The sequence below is a fragment of the Lithobates pipiens genome, unplaced genomic scaffold (genome assembly GCF_037356315.1).
Source record: "Lithobates pipiens isolate NorthernLeopardFrog02 unplaced genomic scaffold, aLitPip1_a1.2 Scaffold_23, whole genome shotgun sequence".
In the NCBI taxonomy this organism is placed as follows: Eukaryota; Metazoa; Chordata; class Amphibia; order Anura; family Ranidae; genus Lithobates; species Lithobates pipiens.
In genome coordinates this window covers 333,965,339-333,982,938 of record NW_027507785.1, presented here as the reverse complement: position 1 = coordinate 333,982,938, position 17,600 = coordinate 333,965,339, and the positions used below count along the sequence as shown (strand labels likewise).

The 17,600-nt window shown below is 46.0% G+C and overlaps 1 protein-coding gene across 1 annotated transcript in view; it reads left to right on the top strand.

Moving 5' to 3' along the window:
• Nucleotides 1-17,600, top strand: part of RNF220 (ring finger protein 220) — a gene marked incomplete at its 5' end in the record, with an annotated part of 71,103 nt that overhangs the window by 32,569 nt on the left and 20,934 nt on the right. The window contains 3 exon segments of the mRNA XM_077450745.1: nucleotides 282-315; nucleotides 317-338; nucleotides 916-994. Coding sequence (XP_077306871.1) covers nucleotides 282-315; nucleotides 317-338; nucleotides 916-994 — 135 coding nt within the window.

Below are 17,600 nucleotides of genomic sequence, written 5' to 3'. Positions count from 1 at the left end.
TCCTTCTCCTTCTCCTTCTCCATTCTCCTCTTCCTCTTCCTCTTCCTCTTCCTCTTCCTCTTTTTCTTTCTTTTTCTTTTTCTTTTTCTTTTTCTCTTTCTTCTTCTTTCTTCTTCTTTCTTCTTCTTTCTTCTTCTTTCTTCTTCTTTCTTCTTCTTTCTTCTTCTTTCTTCTTCTTCTTCTCTCATTGCTTTGAAGGTAAAGAAGCCGATTGTTTCTCATGTATTGATACATGTTGAATCCTTACTAATGTAATGCTAATCAAATGTTTCTTCTTGCAGTGGTGGGACGCCCAGCACCAGAGTAACAACAGAAATTCTCCAAGTGGGCCAGTGATGGTGAGTGTCGGCTCTGTCTGTCTGTAACTCGTAACACGGCGAGCGATCAATATGGAGACGTCTCTCGTATTCCCAGACACACACATTCAGATGTCGTTAGAAATACAAAATACTGTCAGATGGTTTGGAGTGGCCGGTATAGGGACAATGTTCCCGAATCTAGAAGGCATACCCGGTGTGTGTATTGTGATGCACTGTAGCATGGTAATACACACAGGGGACATCCAGTAATAACATTCTTGTTCTGTTGAAGACACACAGATAAGTAGAGGAATGGTGAATGGTGTAAATGTGGGAGGGGCAGTTTGAGATATAAAGGGGCGGTCCCTGCTGCCGTCATCCGCAGAGTACTTCTTTACTTGGCGGTCTCCACCTCTGGTACTTTGAGTGATCTGGCAGAAGTTCTCGGAGTGAAGTCGCAGCTACTGATCAGTGTAGTGCTGCTAGAAAGCTTTAAGGCCTTTAGAGTAGCATGGCAGCCAGAAACTAGCATGTCCGCAAAGAGAGTTCTGCAGTGTCAGCCGCCGTACTCTTATTATAGGTTATTGGTAATGTTTGTCTCGCTGTCTCCTTCTAGAAATGCCATCCACGAGTAACGGGGAGAACAGTAAACTGGAGGCCATGCAGAAAACATGCAAGAACAGCGACATAGAAAAGTTGAGTAGTGACCCCGAGCATCCAGAGTGTGTGTAAGTTCAGCAATTGAATAAACCAAGCAGAAAAGAAATGTAACGTCTCTGAACACCCAAACAAAGGTTAATTGTGTTAATGGAGTTCATGGACACCTAGGCTGAAACCTTGCAGTAATGAGACGCTCTTATCTCTGTTCAGGGAAAGAGAACAGTTGTCTTTTGGATCTGAATGGGTAAGGTGACAGGGTCTCTTTAACCGATTGCCACCCGCCTAACTGGGACTGTACCTCATTACGCCGACGTTAAATACTGTTATGACAGCAGCTAGCTGCAATGACCCCGGTATTGTTCTTTTTCCTTAGGCGGCCGGCTTTCAGATAAAAGTTGGCCCCTTCACTGCGAGATCACTTTTATAGGCAACGGGAGAGGTGCTCCCACCACTTCCCGGTCGATTCCGAGCTTGGAACCGATCTGATGCGGCCAATGGCTAGGCGGGAAGCTGAGTGAGAGCAAGCTAGCCCCTCCCCCACTCAGCTCTATGCCCTTGGAGGACCGGAGCGACCTCCGACATCACTTCCAGTCCACGGACAGATGGACAGGATTCGTTTTAGCTTTTAAAGGTAAATGTGAGATCTAGGGGTCTTTTCATCTGTTAAATCTTCTGCCCTTGTTTGGATAGTAAAACCTTTTTTTTTTTTTTTTTTTTTTTTATGCCTGTAAATACCTCATACAGCCCACTTCCTGTTTTTTGTCTGGGTCATTAGCCCAGGCTTAGGACATCATGCACAGCTCTCTTATCACTCAAGTGAGAGTTGCCATGTGGGGGGGGGGTGGTCATAAGAAGGCCAATGAGAGCTGCAGAGCTGGAGGCGTGCCTCTGTGTAAATCCAGGAAGGGAACAGGCAGCAGCTTCAGCTGCCCACAGTTAAAATGGCTGCTGACAGACTCAGTGGAAGGAGATTACTGCAACATATTTGGCAAGTACAGAATCACAGTTATATATAAAATAACATGCCAAGTGTTTGGAGGGAAGCTTCAGAATGGCAAAGAATAGTTTTTATTACAAATTATGTGAGAAGACTGCAGTTCCTCTTTAAGAGGACCCTTCATGCTCATTTCTGTTACAAGGGATGTTTACATTCCTTGGAAAAGGAATAAAAGTGATCAAGCGTGCGTAATAATTTAGACCTAACATGGTACGTATCTAATTGGCGTAACCTCATCTTTCACATTTTACAAAAAAAACTGGGGTAAATATAGAGTGTGTGTGTTTGTTTTTTTATTTATTTATTTTTTTTTAATTAATTTAATTCATTCAAGTGTATATTTTCTCAAACGATTGCGTTTGAAAGACCGCAGCGCACATATCGTGTGACATTTGATGAGCTTTCTTGAAAAATTGCAACGATGGTCATTTTATTCTCTAGGGTATATATATATATATATATCTATATATATCTATATCTATATCTATATATATATATATATATATATATATATATATATAATATATATATATATAATATAGATATTCTAATATATTATATATATAGATATTCTAATATATTATATATATAGATATTCTTAATATATTATATATATAGATATATATCTCTAGATATCTAGATATAGATATATATTATAATTCTAATATATTATTTTTATTTATATATATATATAATTTAGAGCTGCACGATTCTGGCCAACATTTTTTGCTTAGAATGAAAAGGTCACAATTCTCGTGATGTAAAATATTTCACATTATACAAAAAAAATGGGCTAACTTTACCGGTAGGTTGTTTTTTATTTTATTTTTTTAATTCCTTAAAGTAGTTTTTTTTTTTATTTTTTTTATTTTTTTATTGCATTTGAAAGACCGCATGAAGACTCGTCCTTTTCTGTCACTTTTTTGTGAAAAAATTACTTACAACTCCCAAAAAAAAAATAATATATATATATATATATTGCTTACAACTCCCCCAAAAAATAAAAAATTATTATATATATATATATATATATATATATATATATATATATATATATATATATATATATATATATATATATATATATATATATATATATAATACAATTTTTTTTTTTTTGGGGGGTGTTGTAAGCAATATATATATATATATTTTTTTTTTTTTTTTTGGAGTTGTAAGTAATTTTTTCACAAAAAAGTGCCAGAAAAGGACGAGTCATCAAGCGGACTTCCATGGTTGTATCCTATACACTTTTTTTTTTTATCCTGGTTATGTACGGAGTTTATCTTCTAAATGTGTTTTTCTCGTTCCCCGGCGGTGTCACCGTTTTGGATAAAGAGGAAAACTAAAGCCTTTCGGTGCCTTTTTTGAAGATAAATTAAACCTGAAAATGTTATTGATGATCCGGATTTCAGCCGGTGACGTGACACCGCCAGAATAATTTTGGCTTCCCGTTTATCCTTCCCGGAGATCCATGTGAAGACACGGCTAGTTGTAGTTGAGTTGTTGATATCTAGTGATAGATGGTGCAGGTCCCATTCATCACTGCCGGTGTGATGTCCCCTCCGCACTCCGGAGTCATCAGTCGTCCTCCTCATGGGACAGTCTTATTACTATCTTAGGAAGACTGGATTTCCCGGTAATAAATAGTTCCAGCCTGCGCCTGCTCGGACATTCTGCCCCAGGTGGATGTGTGTGTGTGTGTGTGAGTGTATCTGTTAAATGAATTGATGACTAGGCCCAGGCCTTAGCGAGGGAGGGCTCGGCAACCATCTGCCTGCTAACTACTCCGCCGCTGAGCCGTGATATATGGCGACCCGGCCCGGCAGGCTAAATTGATTCATCTCCAGTTTCTGTTTCTTAATCTGGAGCTAAATTGGTTTCATTTTTTCTTGTTTCCTTGTGGTGCTGGCAGAGGCGTCGAGTTCTTAGGCTAGGCCCTGAGCGCCTTCATTTTTCATAACACGGTGCCGCGCGTTCTCCTAAAAAGAAATCCTGCCGCGTTTTTTTTTTTTTTTTTTTTTTTTTTTTTATTGTTTCACGTTTTCAGCCACACGATTAACATTTACCAAAACAAATGCGTTTAGCGAGCTTTGCTTCATCACCTGTGTCAGAGCGTCTTCTCTCTTCTTGAGCGATCGCCTCATTGTGAAAATCTACTCGCAGTCATTATGCATCCTGTGACCGGGGGTGGGGAGGAATGCACGCGGCTAATGAGCCTGATTATCTGCAGCGGTGGGTCAGCATTGACCCCTTGTCATGAGCCGCAGCTGTTCCCGGGGACTTGGGGGTCCCCAATCGCCTGTCGTTCCTCTGCAGATTTGTTGTAGGGGGCCAATGAATGTTTCCAGAAACCATGTGGGTTTAGGGAAATGTCACTCTTAATTAATCACATCAGCTCCAAAAGGTTTTACCGCCTTCATGACCAGGTCATTTTTTTTGCTATTCAGCACTGCACTACTTCATCTGGTAATTGAACGGTCATGCAATGCTGTATCCTTTTTGTTTTTTTGTTTTGTTTTTTTTACTCACAAATAAAGCTTTCTTTTGGTGGTATTTGATCATCACTGGGTTTATTTTATATTTTTGTGTGTTTGTATTTTTTATATATAATGTGTGTATGTATTTTTATGTATGTATGTATGTATGTGTGTATGTATGTGTGTGTGTGTGTGTGTGTATATATATATATATATATATATATATATATATATATATATATATATATATATTATATTATATTATATTATATTATATTATATTATATATATTTATATATATATATATATATATATATATATATATATATATATATATATATATATATATATATATAATTTAGTGTGTGTGTGTGTGTATATATATATATATATATATATATATATAATACGGCTGAAGGAAACAATTAGATGCTTCCTGTCATTTGATGACTGAACCTGATTGGCCAGGTTTACATTCTGCTACAAAACATCCATCCAATAAATAAAAAAAAAAAAAATAATAATTCTTCATAAATTTTAGCCAAGATGTATTCTGCTGCATGTCTTTGGTTAAAAAAAAAATAAAAAACATTAACCACTTAAGCCCCGGACCATTTTGCTGGCCAAAGACCAGAGCACTTTTTGCGATTTTGGCACAGCGTCGCTTTAACTGACAATTGCGCAACGTGGCTCCCAAACAAAATTTACATGCTTTTTTTTTTTTTTTCCACAAATAGCTTTCTTTTGGTGGTATTTGATCACCTCCTGCAGTTTTTATTTTTTGCTCTATAAACAAAAAAAAAAGAGCGACAGTGAAGGGATTAACCACTAGGTGGCAGTGTAGGGTTTAAGTGTGCCCTGAGGAGTGATTCTAACTTGGGGGGGGGGGGGGGGGGGGCGTGGCTGTGTATGACACGTCACTGATCTCTGCTCCAAACACAGGGCGCAGAGATCAGTGAAACTGTCACTAGGCAGAACGGGGAAATGCTTGTTTACATTAGCATCTCCCCGTTCTTCCTCCCCCCGTGAAACGATCGCTGGTATCCCCATGGCGATCGAGTGTGCGGGACCCGCGATCAGACTCACGGAGGTCCCAACCGGCGTGCACGCGTTGGCACAGCGACAAATTTAAAGGGAAGTACCTGTATGCCCATTTGCCTGCCCGTGCCATTCTGCCGACATATATCGACGTGCGTCGGTCAGCATGTGGTTAAGCAATCCCATTATTGATTTTGGTTTGCTTGAAGGTTATAGCGTCCACAAACTATTGGATATTTACTGGAATTTGTGAGATATAGATATAGATAGATATATATATCTATCTATCTGTGATAGTGCGGCAGCCAATATGACACTAACTGACACTTTGTGGGAACGAACTGCCGCTGACATCACCAGTGACATGGAACTTTAGAGAGAGGCAACTCCTATCCTCATATTGATTAGTGTTTCCAAATTAATAACTACTGCTGTAAGGAACAGACACACAAGATACACTCCGCAACTTTCCAAAAAAGCTGCCCAGCTATTATATTCTCCACAGTGGAGTTTTGCCTCTGCCAGGGACCAGCTTCACCTAAGCGTGTGAAGGTTCCAGGTTAAAGGTGATAGCAGGTATGGTCATTGCTCAAAAGAGAGGAGACTGTAAAGGAAATTAGTAAATTCCTTTTTATATAACTGTATGTATTGCGCACTTCCCTCACTGTGCACAAGGCACTAATAGTGCTTTCATTACATGTTTGCATTCTTTCGAGTCCTGATTAGAATTAGCCTGCCTATGTTACGCCCCTTGTTTACTATAAAAGTACAATTGTAATATTAATGTGATATCTACATAATCATGTGTATAAAAACCTTTTAATTGTGTAATAATAAAACAGAACAGTTCTTTGGAAAGATGCGGAGTGTATCTTTTGTGTCTATTCCCTACTGCAGTAGTTATTATTAATTTAATTGGAACCACTAATCAGTATGAGGATAGGAGTTGCTTATCTATAAATTTCCATGTCGCCAGTGACGCCAATACAGTGATTAGTAAAAATACCATACACTGTACTAATGACACTGGCTGGGAAGGGGTTAACATCTAGGGGGCAATCAAGGGGTTAAATGTGTGCCTAATAATGTGCGATGTGTGTATGTGGTCTTTTTACTAAAGATCCCTTTTGTTTCTTCTGTGAGGGAGAAGAAACAGAGATTGTAACCTGTGTCCAAATCTCTGTGTTTGTCAACGCAGGGCTCTGGGCCGTGATTGGACACAGCCGATCAGCCGGTCCCGGGGCGTGAATCGTTGGGCAGGACCTGCTGACTAAGTCCCGGTGTGCTCAATCACAGCGTTGGGGGGGGGGGGGGGGTCACGCCCTGATACCGGAAGACCTGCCACGTACAGGTACCTGTGTGAGTCGCCTGTTTTCTGTATCTGTACTGCGGAGGGCCGGCAAGAGGTTAGATGGATGGAAATGTATTTTAAAACATGTCTCCGGGCATATGGGCCAACCCTGACCGCCTGCATGATTTTTTTTTTTATTATTTTTTTTTTTTCCTACCTCATCTTGTGAGGCAAAGTACTTTGACCTTTCGTCTGCTGTCCCCGGGTGCAGGGGACCACTGAACTAATCCAAAGTTGCTGATGTGCCCGGTGAGGCCATAAGTCCGATTGCTCTTTTGGATCCTGAGAGAACCCCCCAACGCTGGACAAACAATAGGAAATCTCCACAAAACACAGGCAGTCATGTGGACACCCGAAGAAGGACCCCACCTCCTGTAAATGCTAAATGCGACCCTAAAAAGAAAAAAGTAACGCACAAATACAAAGTAAGAAAAAATAAATATTAATGTTTTCGAAAAAGAAAAAAACAGGAAAAATGGCCAGAAGAAGGCGGCATTAATTAGGGCGAATTAAAGAGGAGGGCCGGTTAAAAAAAAAAGTCAGCAGCTGCAAACCTTGTAGCTGCTGACTTAATAAGCCAACTTACCTGTCCAGGGTGCCCGCGATGTCGGCCGCCTGAGGCCGACCCGTCTCTCGGGTCCCGGCGCCGCCATTCGATCTAAGGGAAACAGGCAGTGGAGCCTTGCGACTTCACTGCCCGGCAGTTTCCTACTGCGCATGCGCGAGTCGCGCAGCGCTTTGTGAATGGGGCGCGCGACACACAGTTCCCAGAACACAGCGCGACCCATTACCCAGAAGACGCCGCATGGAGGAGAGAAGAAAGAAGATCTCCGCGAAGGAGGAAGAGGCAGATTAGGATCATGTGCCTAGCAACAGGCATTTCTGGTAAGTAAAAAAAAATTAAAAATTTTTATTTTTTTTTTATGATTTATTTTTTTCTAATTTTTTATGTATTTTTTTTTTTTCATGATGGCCCTCCACTTTAAGTTAAACAAGGGGCTATTAAAGCGGGAGTCCGCCGGGACTCCGCGTTTTTTTTTTTTTTTTTTTTTTTTTTTTAAAGCCAGCAGCTACAAATACTGCAGCTGCTGACTTTTAAAATTGTGACACTTACCTGTCCAGCGCGCCCGCGATGTCGGCACCCGAAGCCGATCTTTAGATCGTCACTCGGGTTCTGCCGCCGCCATCTTGGGTATGGGAATCAGGAAATGGAGCCTTTCGGCTTCATTTCCCGGTTCCCTACTGCGCATGCGCGAGAATAAGGATGGACCCCGCTGCCTCTGGGATCTGTGCGTTTCCCAGCAGGCAGCGGGGCACTTGCGGGAAGGGACGGGCACTTGCGGAAAGGGGCGTAATCTACGCCCCTTTCCGCAGAGAGCTATCCCGGAAGTGGGTGCAGTTACCTGGATTATCCAGGTAACTGCACCCCCCCTCCCCCCTGAAAGGTGCCAATTGTGGCGCCGGAGGGGGGGAGGGTTCCGATGAGCGGAAGGTCCATTTTAGGGTGGACCTCCGCTTTAAGGGAATAGTTGAAATTATTTAAATACAACTTGTCAGGTTGCTTGATGAAACAACATGGGTTCAGAAGTAACAATGTTGCATTGTAGCTCTCATCAATGTTTTGTAAACAATGTTACTTTGTGTATCTCTTCCCAAATATGAACAAGGTTTATAAACCATGTTACTTTGTTTATAAACAATGATCAGACGAGAGATGCATGCTGCTTTTTATCTGCACAATGTTTATAAACAATGTTACTTTCCATCTCTATCTCATCAGTGTTTATAAACCGTGTCAGGTGGTCATGTTTTTGTAGGACACAAATTCTACAACTGCTTTATTTACACATCAACTCCCCGGCTGTCATTTTGACAGTCAGAAATTGCTGGGACAGTAGGACGGGGTGTGCTATATATGTGTACTTTGACATTTTTTGGTGTGTGTGCGGCACATCGAACAGTCGCAGCCAGTTAAACTATACATGCCGTGATTCGTCCACATTGCCGTGATTCGTCCACATTGCCGTGATTCGTCCACGTTGCGAGGGTTCAGGAATCGGTAGATTGTATCGGCAGCGTTCTCGCCAACTTGCAGAAAGACATTCGCCTTCCAGTTCCTCCTCCTCCTCCTCCTTCGGGGTCACGGGGCAGAATCTTAATTCACGGTGTCACCGTTCAATTTTTGCTTTTTGCCACCAAACTAGATTGCAGGCCAGGGGACGCGCTCGGGGTGACTCGCCCGGCAGGTCACCTCTCATTTGTTTTCCTCAATTTTGTGTTGTCATAAATTCATTCCAGCTGCTTGCGGTCGATGAGTTTATCTCCGTCAGGGCAGGGAGCTGGCTGCCCGGGTATGATGTATGACACGCGGCGCCTGTGCCAACCTCTCCATGAATCACTCCAGCTGTTTGGTGTCAGCATGAAAGCAAACAGGACAGCAACGGCCGGGAGAGTGCCGAGTGCTATAGGAAGAGACATGACGTACCAATGTTTATTTAATAATTCTCTAATATTTCCAGCCCTGCTTGTGGTTGGGACCTCTAGGAAGGGAGGGGGGGGGGGGGAGGGGGCGGTTGCTGGGGAAGGTGGGTGGAACAGAAGACTCTAATCTGCTGGGGTGGCTCATCAATCACCGGGACAAGATCATTAATCAGGTGGAAGGGAAGAAAAAGGAGTTAGCGGGATTCAGTCACGGCGGCGTGGTGGGATGAGCGCGGTGTTGGTGCAACATACAAAATTACTGATTATAATTGTATCTTTTGCTCTGCGGTGACTTGAGCAAATTGCGTTTTGTATGCTCCAGGGGCCTGCGCTTTATGGGTGGTCATGTGAAGCAAATCCATAGCCGTGGTCCAAGAGTCTCCAGAAATCATTCATTCTTACATTCTCGCTGCTGAATAATTTACAGTGGAAAATAGATTTTTTTTTTTTTTTTTTTATACCTGTCAGAGCCGGACAATATCTCTTCCTGGCTGATGCAGAGCAGTAGGAGAGTGAGAGCTTCTTTGTTACACAGCGATCATCCCCCATTGGCCCTCCAGCGATGGCCGCCATTCACTTCTTCAAGAGCCGGTCCACCCAACAGTTATTTTATTTATGGTCACCCACCTTGGAACTCAGCGCAGGGATGGTGGGAGCCCCTTATAATGGGCACAGCGGGTGTATAGACCCGGGAACTCAGCGCAGGGATGGTGGGAACCCCTCATAATGGGCACAGCGGGTGTACAGACCCGGGAACTCAGCGCAGGGATGGTGGGAACCCCTCATAATGGGCACAGCGGGTGTACAGACCCGGGAACTCAGCACAGGGATGGTGGGAACCCGTCATAATGGGCACAGCGGGTGTACAGACCTGGGAACTCCAGCACAGGGATGGTGGGAGCCCCTCATAATGGGCACAGCGGGTGCACAGACCCGGGAACTCAGCGCAGGGATGGTGGGAGCCCCTCATAATGGGCACAGTGGGTGTATAGACCCAGGAACTCAGCACAGGGATGGTGGGAGCCCCTCATAATGGGCACAGCGGGTGTATAGACCCAGGAACTCAGCACAGGGATGGTGGGAGCCCCTCATAATGGGCACAGCGGGTGTACAGACCCGGGAACTCAGCGCAGGGATGGTGGGAGCCCTTCATAATGGGCACAGCGGGTGTACAGACCCGGGAACTCAGCACAGGGATGGTGGGAACTCCTCATAATGGGCACAGCGGGTGTACAGACCCGGGAACTCAGCACAGGGATGGTGGGAACTCCTCATAATGGGCACAGCGGGTGTACAGTCCCGGGAACTTAGCACAGGGATGGTGGGAGCCCCTCATAATGGGCACAGCGGGTGTATAGACCCGGGAACTCAGCACAGGGATGGTGGGAACTCCTCATAATGGGTACAGCGGGTGTACAGACCCGGGAACTCAGCGCAGGGATGGTGGGAGCCCCTCATAATGGGCACAGTGGGTGTATAGACCCAGGAACTCAGCACAGGGATGGTGGGAGCCCCTCATAATGGGCACAGCGGGTGTATAGACCCAGGAACTCAGCACAGGGATGGTGGGAGCCCCTCATAATGGGCACAGTGGGTGTATAGACCCAGGAACTCAGCACAGGGATGGTGGGAGCCCCTCATAATGGGCACAGCGGGTGTATAGACCCAGGAACTCAGCACAGGGATGGTGGGAGCCCCTCATAATGGGCACAGCGGGTGTACAGACCCGGGAACTCAGCGCAGGGATGGTGGGAGCCCTTCATAATGGGCACAGCGGGTGTACAGACCCGGGAACTCAGCACAGGGATGGTGGGAACTCCTCATAATGGGCACAGCGGGTGTACAGACCCGGGAACTCAGCACAGGGATGGTGGGAACTCCTCATAATGGGCACAGCGGGTGTACAGTCCCGGGAACTTAGCACAGGGATGGTGGGAGCCCCTCATAATGGGCACAGCGGGTGTATAGACCCGGGAACTCAGCACAGGGATGGTGGGAACTCCTCATAATGGGTACAGCGGGTGTACAGACCCGGGAACTCAGCACAGGGATGGTGGGAGCCCCTCATAATGGGCACAGCGGGTGTATAGACCCGGGAACTCAGCACAGGGATGGTGGGAACTCCTCATAATGGGCACAGCGGGTGTACAGACCCGGGAACTCAGCACAGGGATGGTGGGAACTCCTCATAATGGGCACAGCGGGTGTACAGACCCGGGAACTCAGCACAGGGATGGTGGGAGCCCTTCATAATGGGCACAGCGGGTGTAAAGACCCGGGAACTCAGCGCAGGGATGGTGGGAGCCCTTCATAATGGGCACAGCGGGTGTACAGACCCGGGAACTCAGCGCAGGGATGGTGGGAGCCCCTCATAATGGGCACAGCGGGTGTATAGACCCAGGAACTCAGCACAGGGATGGTGGGAACTCCTCATAATGGGTACAGCGGGTGTACAGACCCGGGAACTCAGCACAGGGATGGTGGGAGCCCTTCATAATGGGCACAGCGGGTGTACAGACCCGGGAACTCAGCACAGGGATGGTGGGAACTCCTCATAATGGGCACAGCGGGTGTACAGACCCGGGAACTCAGCACAGGGATGGTGGGAACTCCTCATAATGGGCACAGCGGGTGTACAGACCCGGGAACTCAGCACAGGGATGGTGGGAGCCCCTCATAATGGGCACAGCGGGTGTATAGACCCAGGAACTCGGCACAGGGATGGTGAGAACCCCTCATAATGGGCACTGCGGGTCCACAAGATTTAGAACGGGTGACTCGTAGTAGATTGTTGCCACAATCACTAATTTAGCAGGTTAAATTTCAGTTTTTTTTCTAATTTTTCAGCTTTCGTAATGCATTGAACATCCATGTTGAGGTATTTCCTCTTATAGGGTGACAACGCTCTGTCATTGTCTTCCAATTGTGCTCCTGTGTCGTCACCCTGTCACACGGGCCTCCAGTGGAGAGTAACAAGTGGCCATTTCAACACACATTACACAGACCTGGACCACTGTTGTCACCATCAGGAGAAATGCCGCGCAGCCGTCGCTGGAGAACAGAACTGAGCTGAAACAACGGATGATTAAAAAAAGTCAAAACAAGGATTTTATTCACAGGAACAATCTTCTCGGATTGTATTACTTTACAGCTATGAAATGTAATCCCTCATTTCCCTCATTTCTCACCTTTTGGAGCAGACGAATCATTCGGCCGCTTTGCATAGCTGAATAACTTTCCTGTTACATTGTGAATTCCGGCGGTTCTTTTGGGGGCGGCTCCTTTTTTTAAAGCCAAACTCCACATTTAATGTCCCTTTTTTTTTGAATAGTTTCTTGAGCTCAAACAAACTATTTCCTTTACTAACAGGTGCACTTGGCTGGGCGTGCTGCATGAACTGCATGTAGTCTTGGCTGCTTACAATATACAGCACCGTGTTCCGCCTCAGCCAATCGGAGAAGGCTTTGTATTCGTGGAATATGAAGCTTCCTGTGAATGGCTGAGCAGCACTCAGTTTTGTCCCGGAAGCAGGGTGGGAAGTTGCTGTCACACTGCCAGTATACAGCTCTGTATACTGTGTACAGCAAGGGCTGAATACAGTTTATACGGTGTGCCCAGCTTGGCCCCTATTAACTATTTATAGGGCCATTAAGCCTGGATTTAGGTGTTAACCACTTCATTACTGCGCCACAGCCGCAAGACGGCTACAGCATGACTTTTTTGTTCTGGGAAGGGCGTCCGTGGACGTCCTCCAAGAACAAGCCTCCCGCGTGCCCCCTGGCGCATAGGGCTCACGCTGTGTCCTTTTGGACACAGCTGATTATAGATCGAAGTAAAGGGCCAATCACAGCGGCCCTTTACCATGTGATCAGCTGTGTCCAATCAAAGCTGATCACATGTAAACAAACTTGCCGGTTATCGGCTTTCTTCCCCTGAGGAAAGAAGAGCCGTTAACCAGCAAGGTTGACTGAAAGTTTACACTGATTATCAGTGCCCATCAGTGTATATTAGTGCCCATCAGTGCCGCCTCACCAGTGCTCATCAGTGTATATTAGTGCCCATCAGTGCTGCCTCACCAGTACCTATCAGTGTATATTGGTGCCCATCAGTATATATTAGTGCCCATCAGTGTATATTGGTGCCCATCAGTGCCACCTCACTAGTACCTATCGGTGTATATTAGTGCCCATCAGTGCTGCCTCACCAGTGCCCATCAGTGCTGCCTCACCAGTGCCCATCAGTGCTGCCTCACCAGTGCCCATCAGTGCTGCCTCACCAGTGCCCATCAGTGCTACCTCACCAGTGCCCTTCAGTGTATATTAGTGCCCATCAGTGCTGCCTCACCAGTGCCCATCAGTGTATATTAGTGCCCATCAGTGGTGCCTCACCAGTGCCCATCAGTGTATATTGGTGCCCATTAGTGTATATTGGTGCCTCACCAGTGCCCTTCAGTGTATATTAGTGCCCATCAGTGCTGCCTCACCAGTGCCCATCAGTGTATATTAGTGCCCATCCGTGCTGCCTCACCAGTGCCCATCCGTGCTGCCTCACCAGTGCCCATCCGTGCTGCCTCACCAGTGCCCATCCGTGCTGCCTCACCAGTGCCCATCAGTGCTGCCTCACCAGTGCCCTTCAGTGTATATTAGTGCCCATCAGTGCTGCCTCACCAGTGCCCTTCAGTGTATATTAGTGCCCATCAGTGCTACCTCACCAGTGCCCATCAGTGTATATTAGTGCCCATCAGTGGTGCCTCACCAGTGCCCATCAGTGTATATTAGTGCCCATCAGTGCTGCCTCACCAGTGCCCATCCGTGCTGCCTCACCAGTGCCCATCAGTGCTGCCTCACCAGTGCCCTTCAGTGTATATTAGTGCCCATCAGTGCTGCCTCACCATTGCCCATCAGTGCTGCCTCACCATTGCCCATCAGTGCTGCCTCACCAGTGCCCTTCAGTGTATATTAGTGCCCATCAGTGCTACCTCACCAGTGCCCATCAGTGTATATTAGTGCCCATCAGTGGTGCCTCACCAGTGCCCACCAGTGTATATTGGTGCCCATCAGTGTATATTGGTGCCCATCAGTGCTGCCTCACCAGTGCCCATCAGTGTATATTGGTGCCTATCAGTGCTGCCTCAGTGAAGAAGAAAAGTTTTTCTTATTTGCAAAATTTTATAACAAACTAAGAATAACATTTTAAAAAAATGTTCTGTCTTTCGTTTTGCAACAAACAAATAACCAAGTGGTGATTTAAATACCACCGAAAGAAAGCTGAAAGGAGTTAATAAGCACCTGTTACAGGGAAATTTGCCACCCATGGGGCACCAGGGATGTAGCTGTAGCCTGGCACACCCATGTGCTATGTCCTGTGAATGGCGCCCTCTCCTGCATGTGAGTTGCTGATCCTCCCAATTGATAAACATGAAATGACCGTTGGTTGTTTTTTGTATCAAACCTTCGGAATCCGGAAGTATTGATGGCAAGCTTGTTTCGTCTGCACCAATCACAAATCTTCTATTTTGTGTAGTGATGCTGAATGACTAAAGCGGCCTTTCTGGGCCCAAAATGGCAGATAAGAGAAGACCGCAGTGTGGCGGGAGATAGAAGACCCGCGTGTGAGAAGTGCCAGCTCCCCTCTCCCGGGTCTAGGAAGAGATTGAATCCAGAGGCAGATCTGTGTACTCAGCTAATTGTACATCGCTAATTATCATCTCATGCTAATTTCTGGCAGCCAAATGAAGCGCGGCTGGAAGCCAAGGCCGCGCATTCCCGCCTGTAGTCACAGGTGAGGAAACGATTCCCTGACAGCGCACCGGCATCTTTGTCTGATTCCAGCGAACGTGGAAGCCATATTGGTACAGCTCCTTGTCGGCAGTGCTGTGCCAGCTGCCAAAGTGTTTACTCTTCTAATTCAGTCATTACAGGTAATTGGCTTTCTGTGGGACAGTTGGCAAAGCACCAGGAGGAGAAGAGTGACAGTATAGCTGTGTGTATGGTTGGTGATTTGCTGCATGTTTAAGGAGGCGCGTGACCCCCCTAGGCCAGAACTGAATGTATATATTGGGGGGGCATTCATTTGCGGATGGATCTCCCGGGGGACCAGGAAGTTCCCGTTTTTAATTTCACAGCCCAGATCAAATTTGATTGGTCAATGCTGTTGGAGATCTGGCCCATCCCAGAAGCTCTGCACATAGACGAGTATTTTAAATCCCTGGACCCCTGGACTGGCTGCGGGAGCTTTGACAGCATCGCCAGAGGTAAGTACAGCAGGCATCGGGGGAGGGGTGTACAGTGTTCATCTTTTTCATTTTTTTTTTCCCTGTAAACATGAACTTACCTTTCAATGCTGTTGATACATTAACCACATACCGACAACGACGAGTAAATATACCGCCGGCGGGCGGCAGCTACAGGCACGATCCCGTACCTGTATGTCGGCAGCTTTTCTCTTTTTTTTTTTTCTTTGTTTTTTACCTGATTATCCTGTCGGTAACGCACTTCCTGTCCTAGGATGACAACATTCCCCGCCGACCCACGCTGTGATTGGATGCAGCCCGAAGTTTGGCGGCTGATTTCGGCCAATAATTTTGGCTGAAGTCAGCTGATCGGCAGCTGTGTGCAGTGTTTACAAACACGCAGAACTCGGTGTACATAGGAAACAGTGATCTGTGATGTACCTACCTGACCCGTGATCTGTCGGTTTCTTCTCCCTGAAAAGCAGGGAGGAAAAAAAACAGATGGTAAAGTAAAAGCCCCACACATTGTTAGGCACGCGGTTAACCCCTTGATTGCCTCTAGGTATTTTCTTCTTTCAAGCCAGTGTCATTAGTACAGGGTGAGTGTATAGCAGGGGGTCTCCAACTGGCAGCCCTCCAGCTGTTGTGAAACTACAAGTCCCATCATGCCTCTGCCTGTGGGAGTCATTCTTGTAACTGTCAGCCTTGCAACGCCTCATGGGAATTGTAGTTTTGCAACAGCTGGAGGGCCGCCAGTTTGGGACCCCTCTGGTGTATAGTATTATCACTGTACAAGTGTCACTAACGACATCAGTGACACTCCCAGATAGTCTGTTGGCCCCAAATTGCCCGCCACCCTTTCCCAGTCCCACTATAAGCTGCATAAATTCCAGTGTATATATACAATGGTTTGTAGACGCTGTGAGAAGTTGGGGAATTTTTGTAGCTCATTGGTAGTGCAAAACCGCGAGATTACTCCACGCCAGAAGACTTTTCAGGGCTTTTTTATTTTTTTATTTTTTTTTTATTTAGTAGTATGCGACATACAATGCAAAGGCAACTTCACAGAATGTGTGATACAGATATATACATATAAACAATCGTATTGCATGGGTATCGGAGCCAATGGTAAAAAATCCGAGGAGAATAAAACAAACAGCTGTGTGGGCTATTCCAGAGGAGATTAATGCTCCATCTCGTTAGGATCCTCTTTTACTTAAAATATTATTGATACCAGCTCAGGGCTTTTTTCTGCCCACTTTTATTTAAAACAAAGAAAAAGTTCATATGAATATCTTCCCACGCAGGGGGTTCTCATCATTGATGCAACAAAACGCATCTCTTTATGAGCCCTGCAGCTCAGCCCTCCTGCCTCGGTCTTCCTGACCATCAAACACACAGTCACAGCTCTGCGTCTGTCTTGCAGCTTCCCAGAGTTGATCTCTTTTTGACTCGAGCCTTGGCCTGTCCTGACCTGGACAGCTTAGTGCAGATATGCATCCCCTCGCTGCTCTCTTCACACACTGACCCCCTGGTTCACACCTAATGTGTTTTTTAGTGCATTTTCAGTTTTGAAGAAACACACTACAGTCTATTTAACATGGTTTCCTATGGATGTAGTTCACATCTGTGCATTTTTTGGAAAGGGTCAGTGTTTGTTTTTGTTTTTTTTTCCTGGTTTTTTGTTCCATAGACTTTGATGGTTTAAAGCGGGAGTCCGCCGGGAATCTGCGTTTTTATTTTTTTTATTTTTTTTAAAACCAGCAGCTACAAATACTGCAGCTGCTGACTTCTAAAATAGTGACACTTACCTGTCCAGCGCGCCCGCGATGCTCGGGTGCTGCCGCCGCCATCTTGGGTATGGGAATCAGGAAGTGGAGCCTTTCGGCTTCATTTCCCGGTTCCCTACTGCGCATGCGGGAGTCGCGCTGCGCAATAAGGATGGTCCCGCTGCCTCTGGGATCTGTGTGTTTTCCCAGCAGGCAGTGGGGGGACTTTCGGAAAGGGGTGTAATCTACGCCCCTTTCCGCAGAGAGCTATCCCGGAAGTGGGTGCAGATACC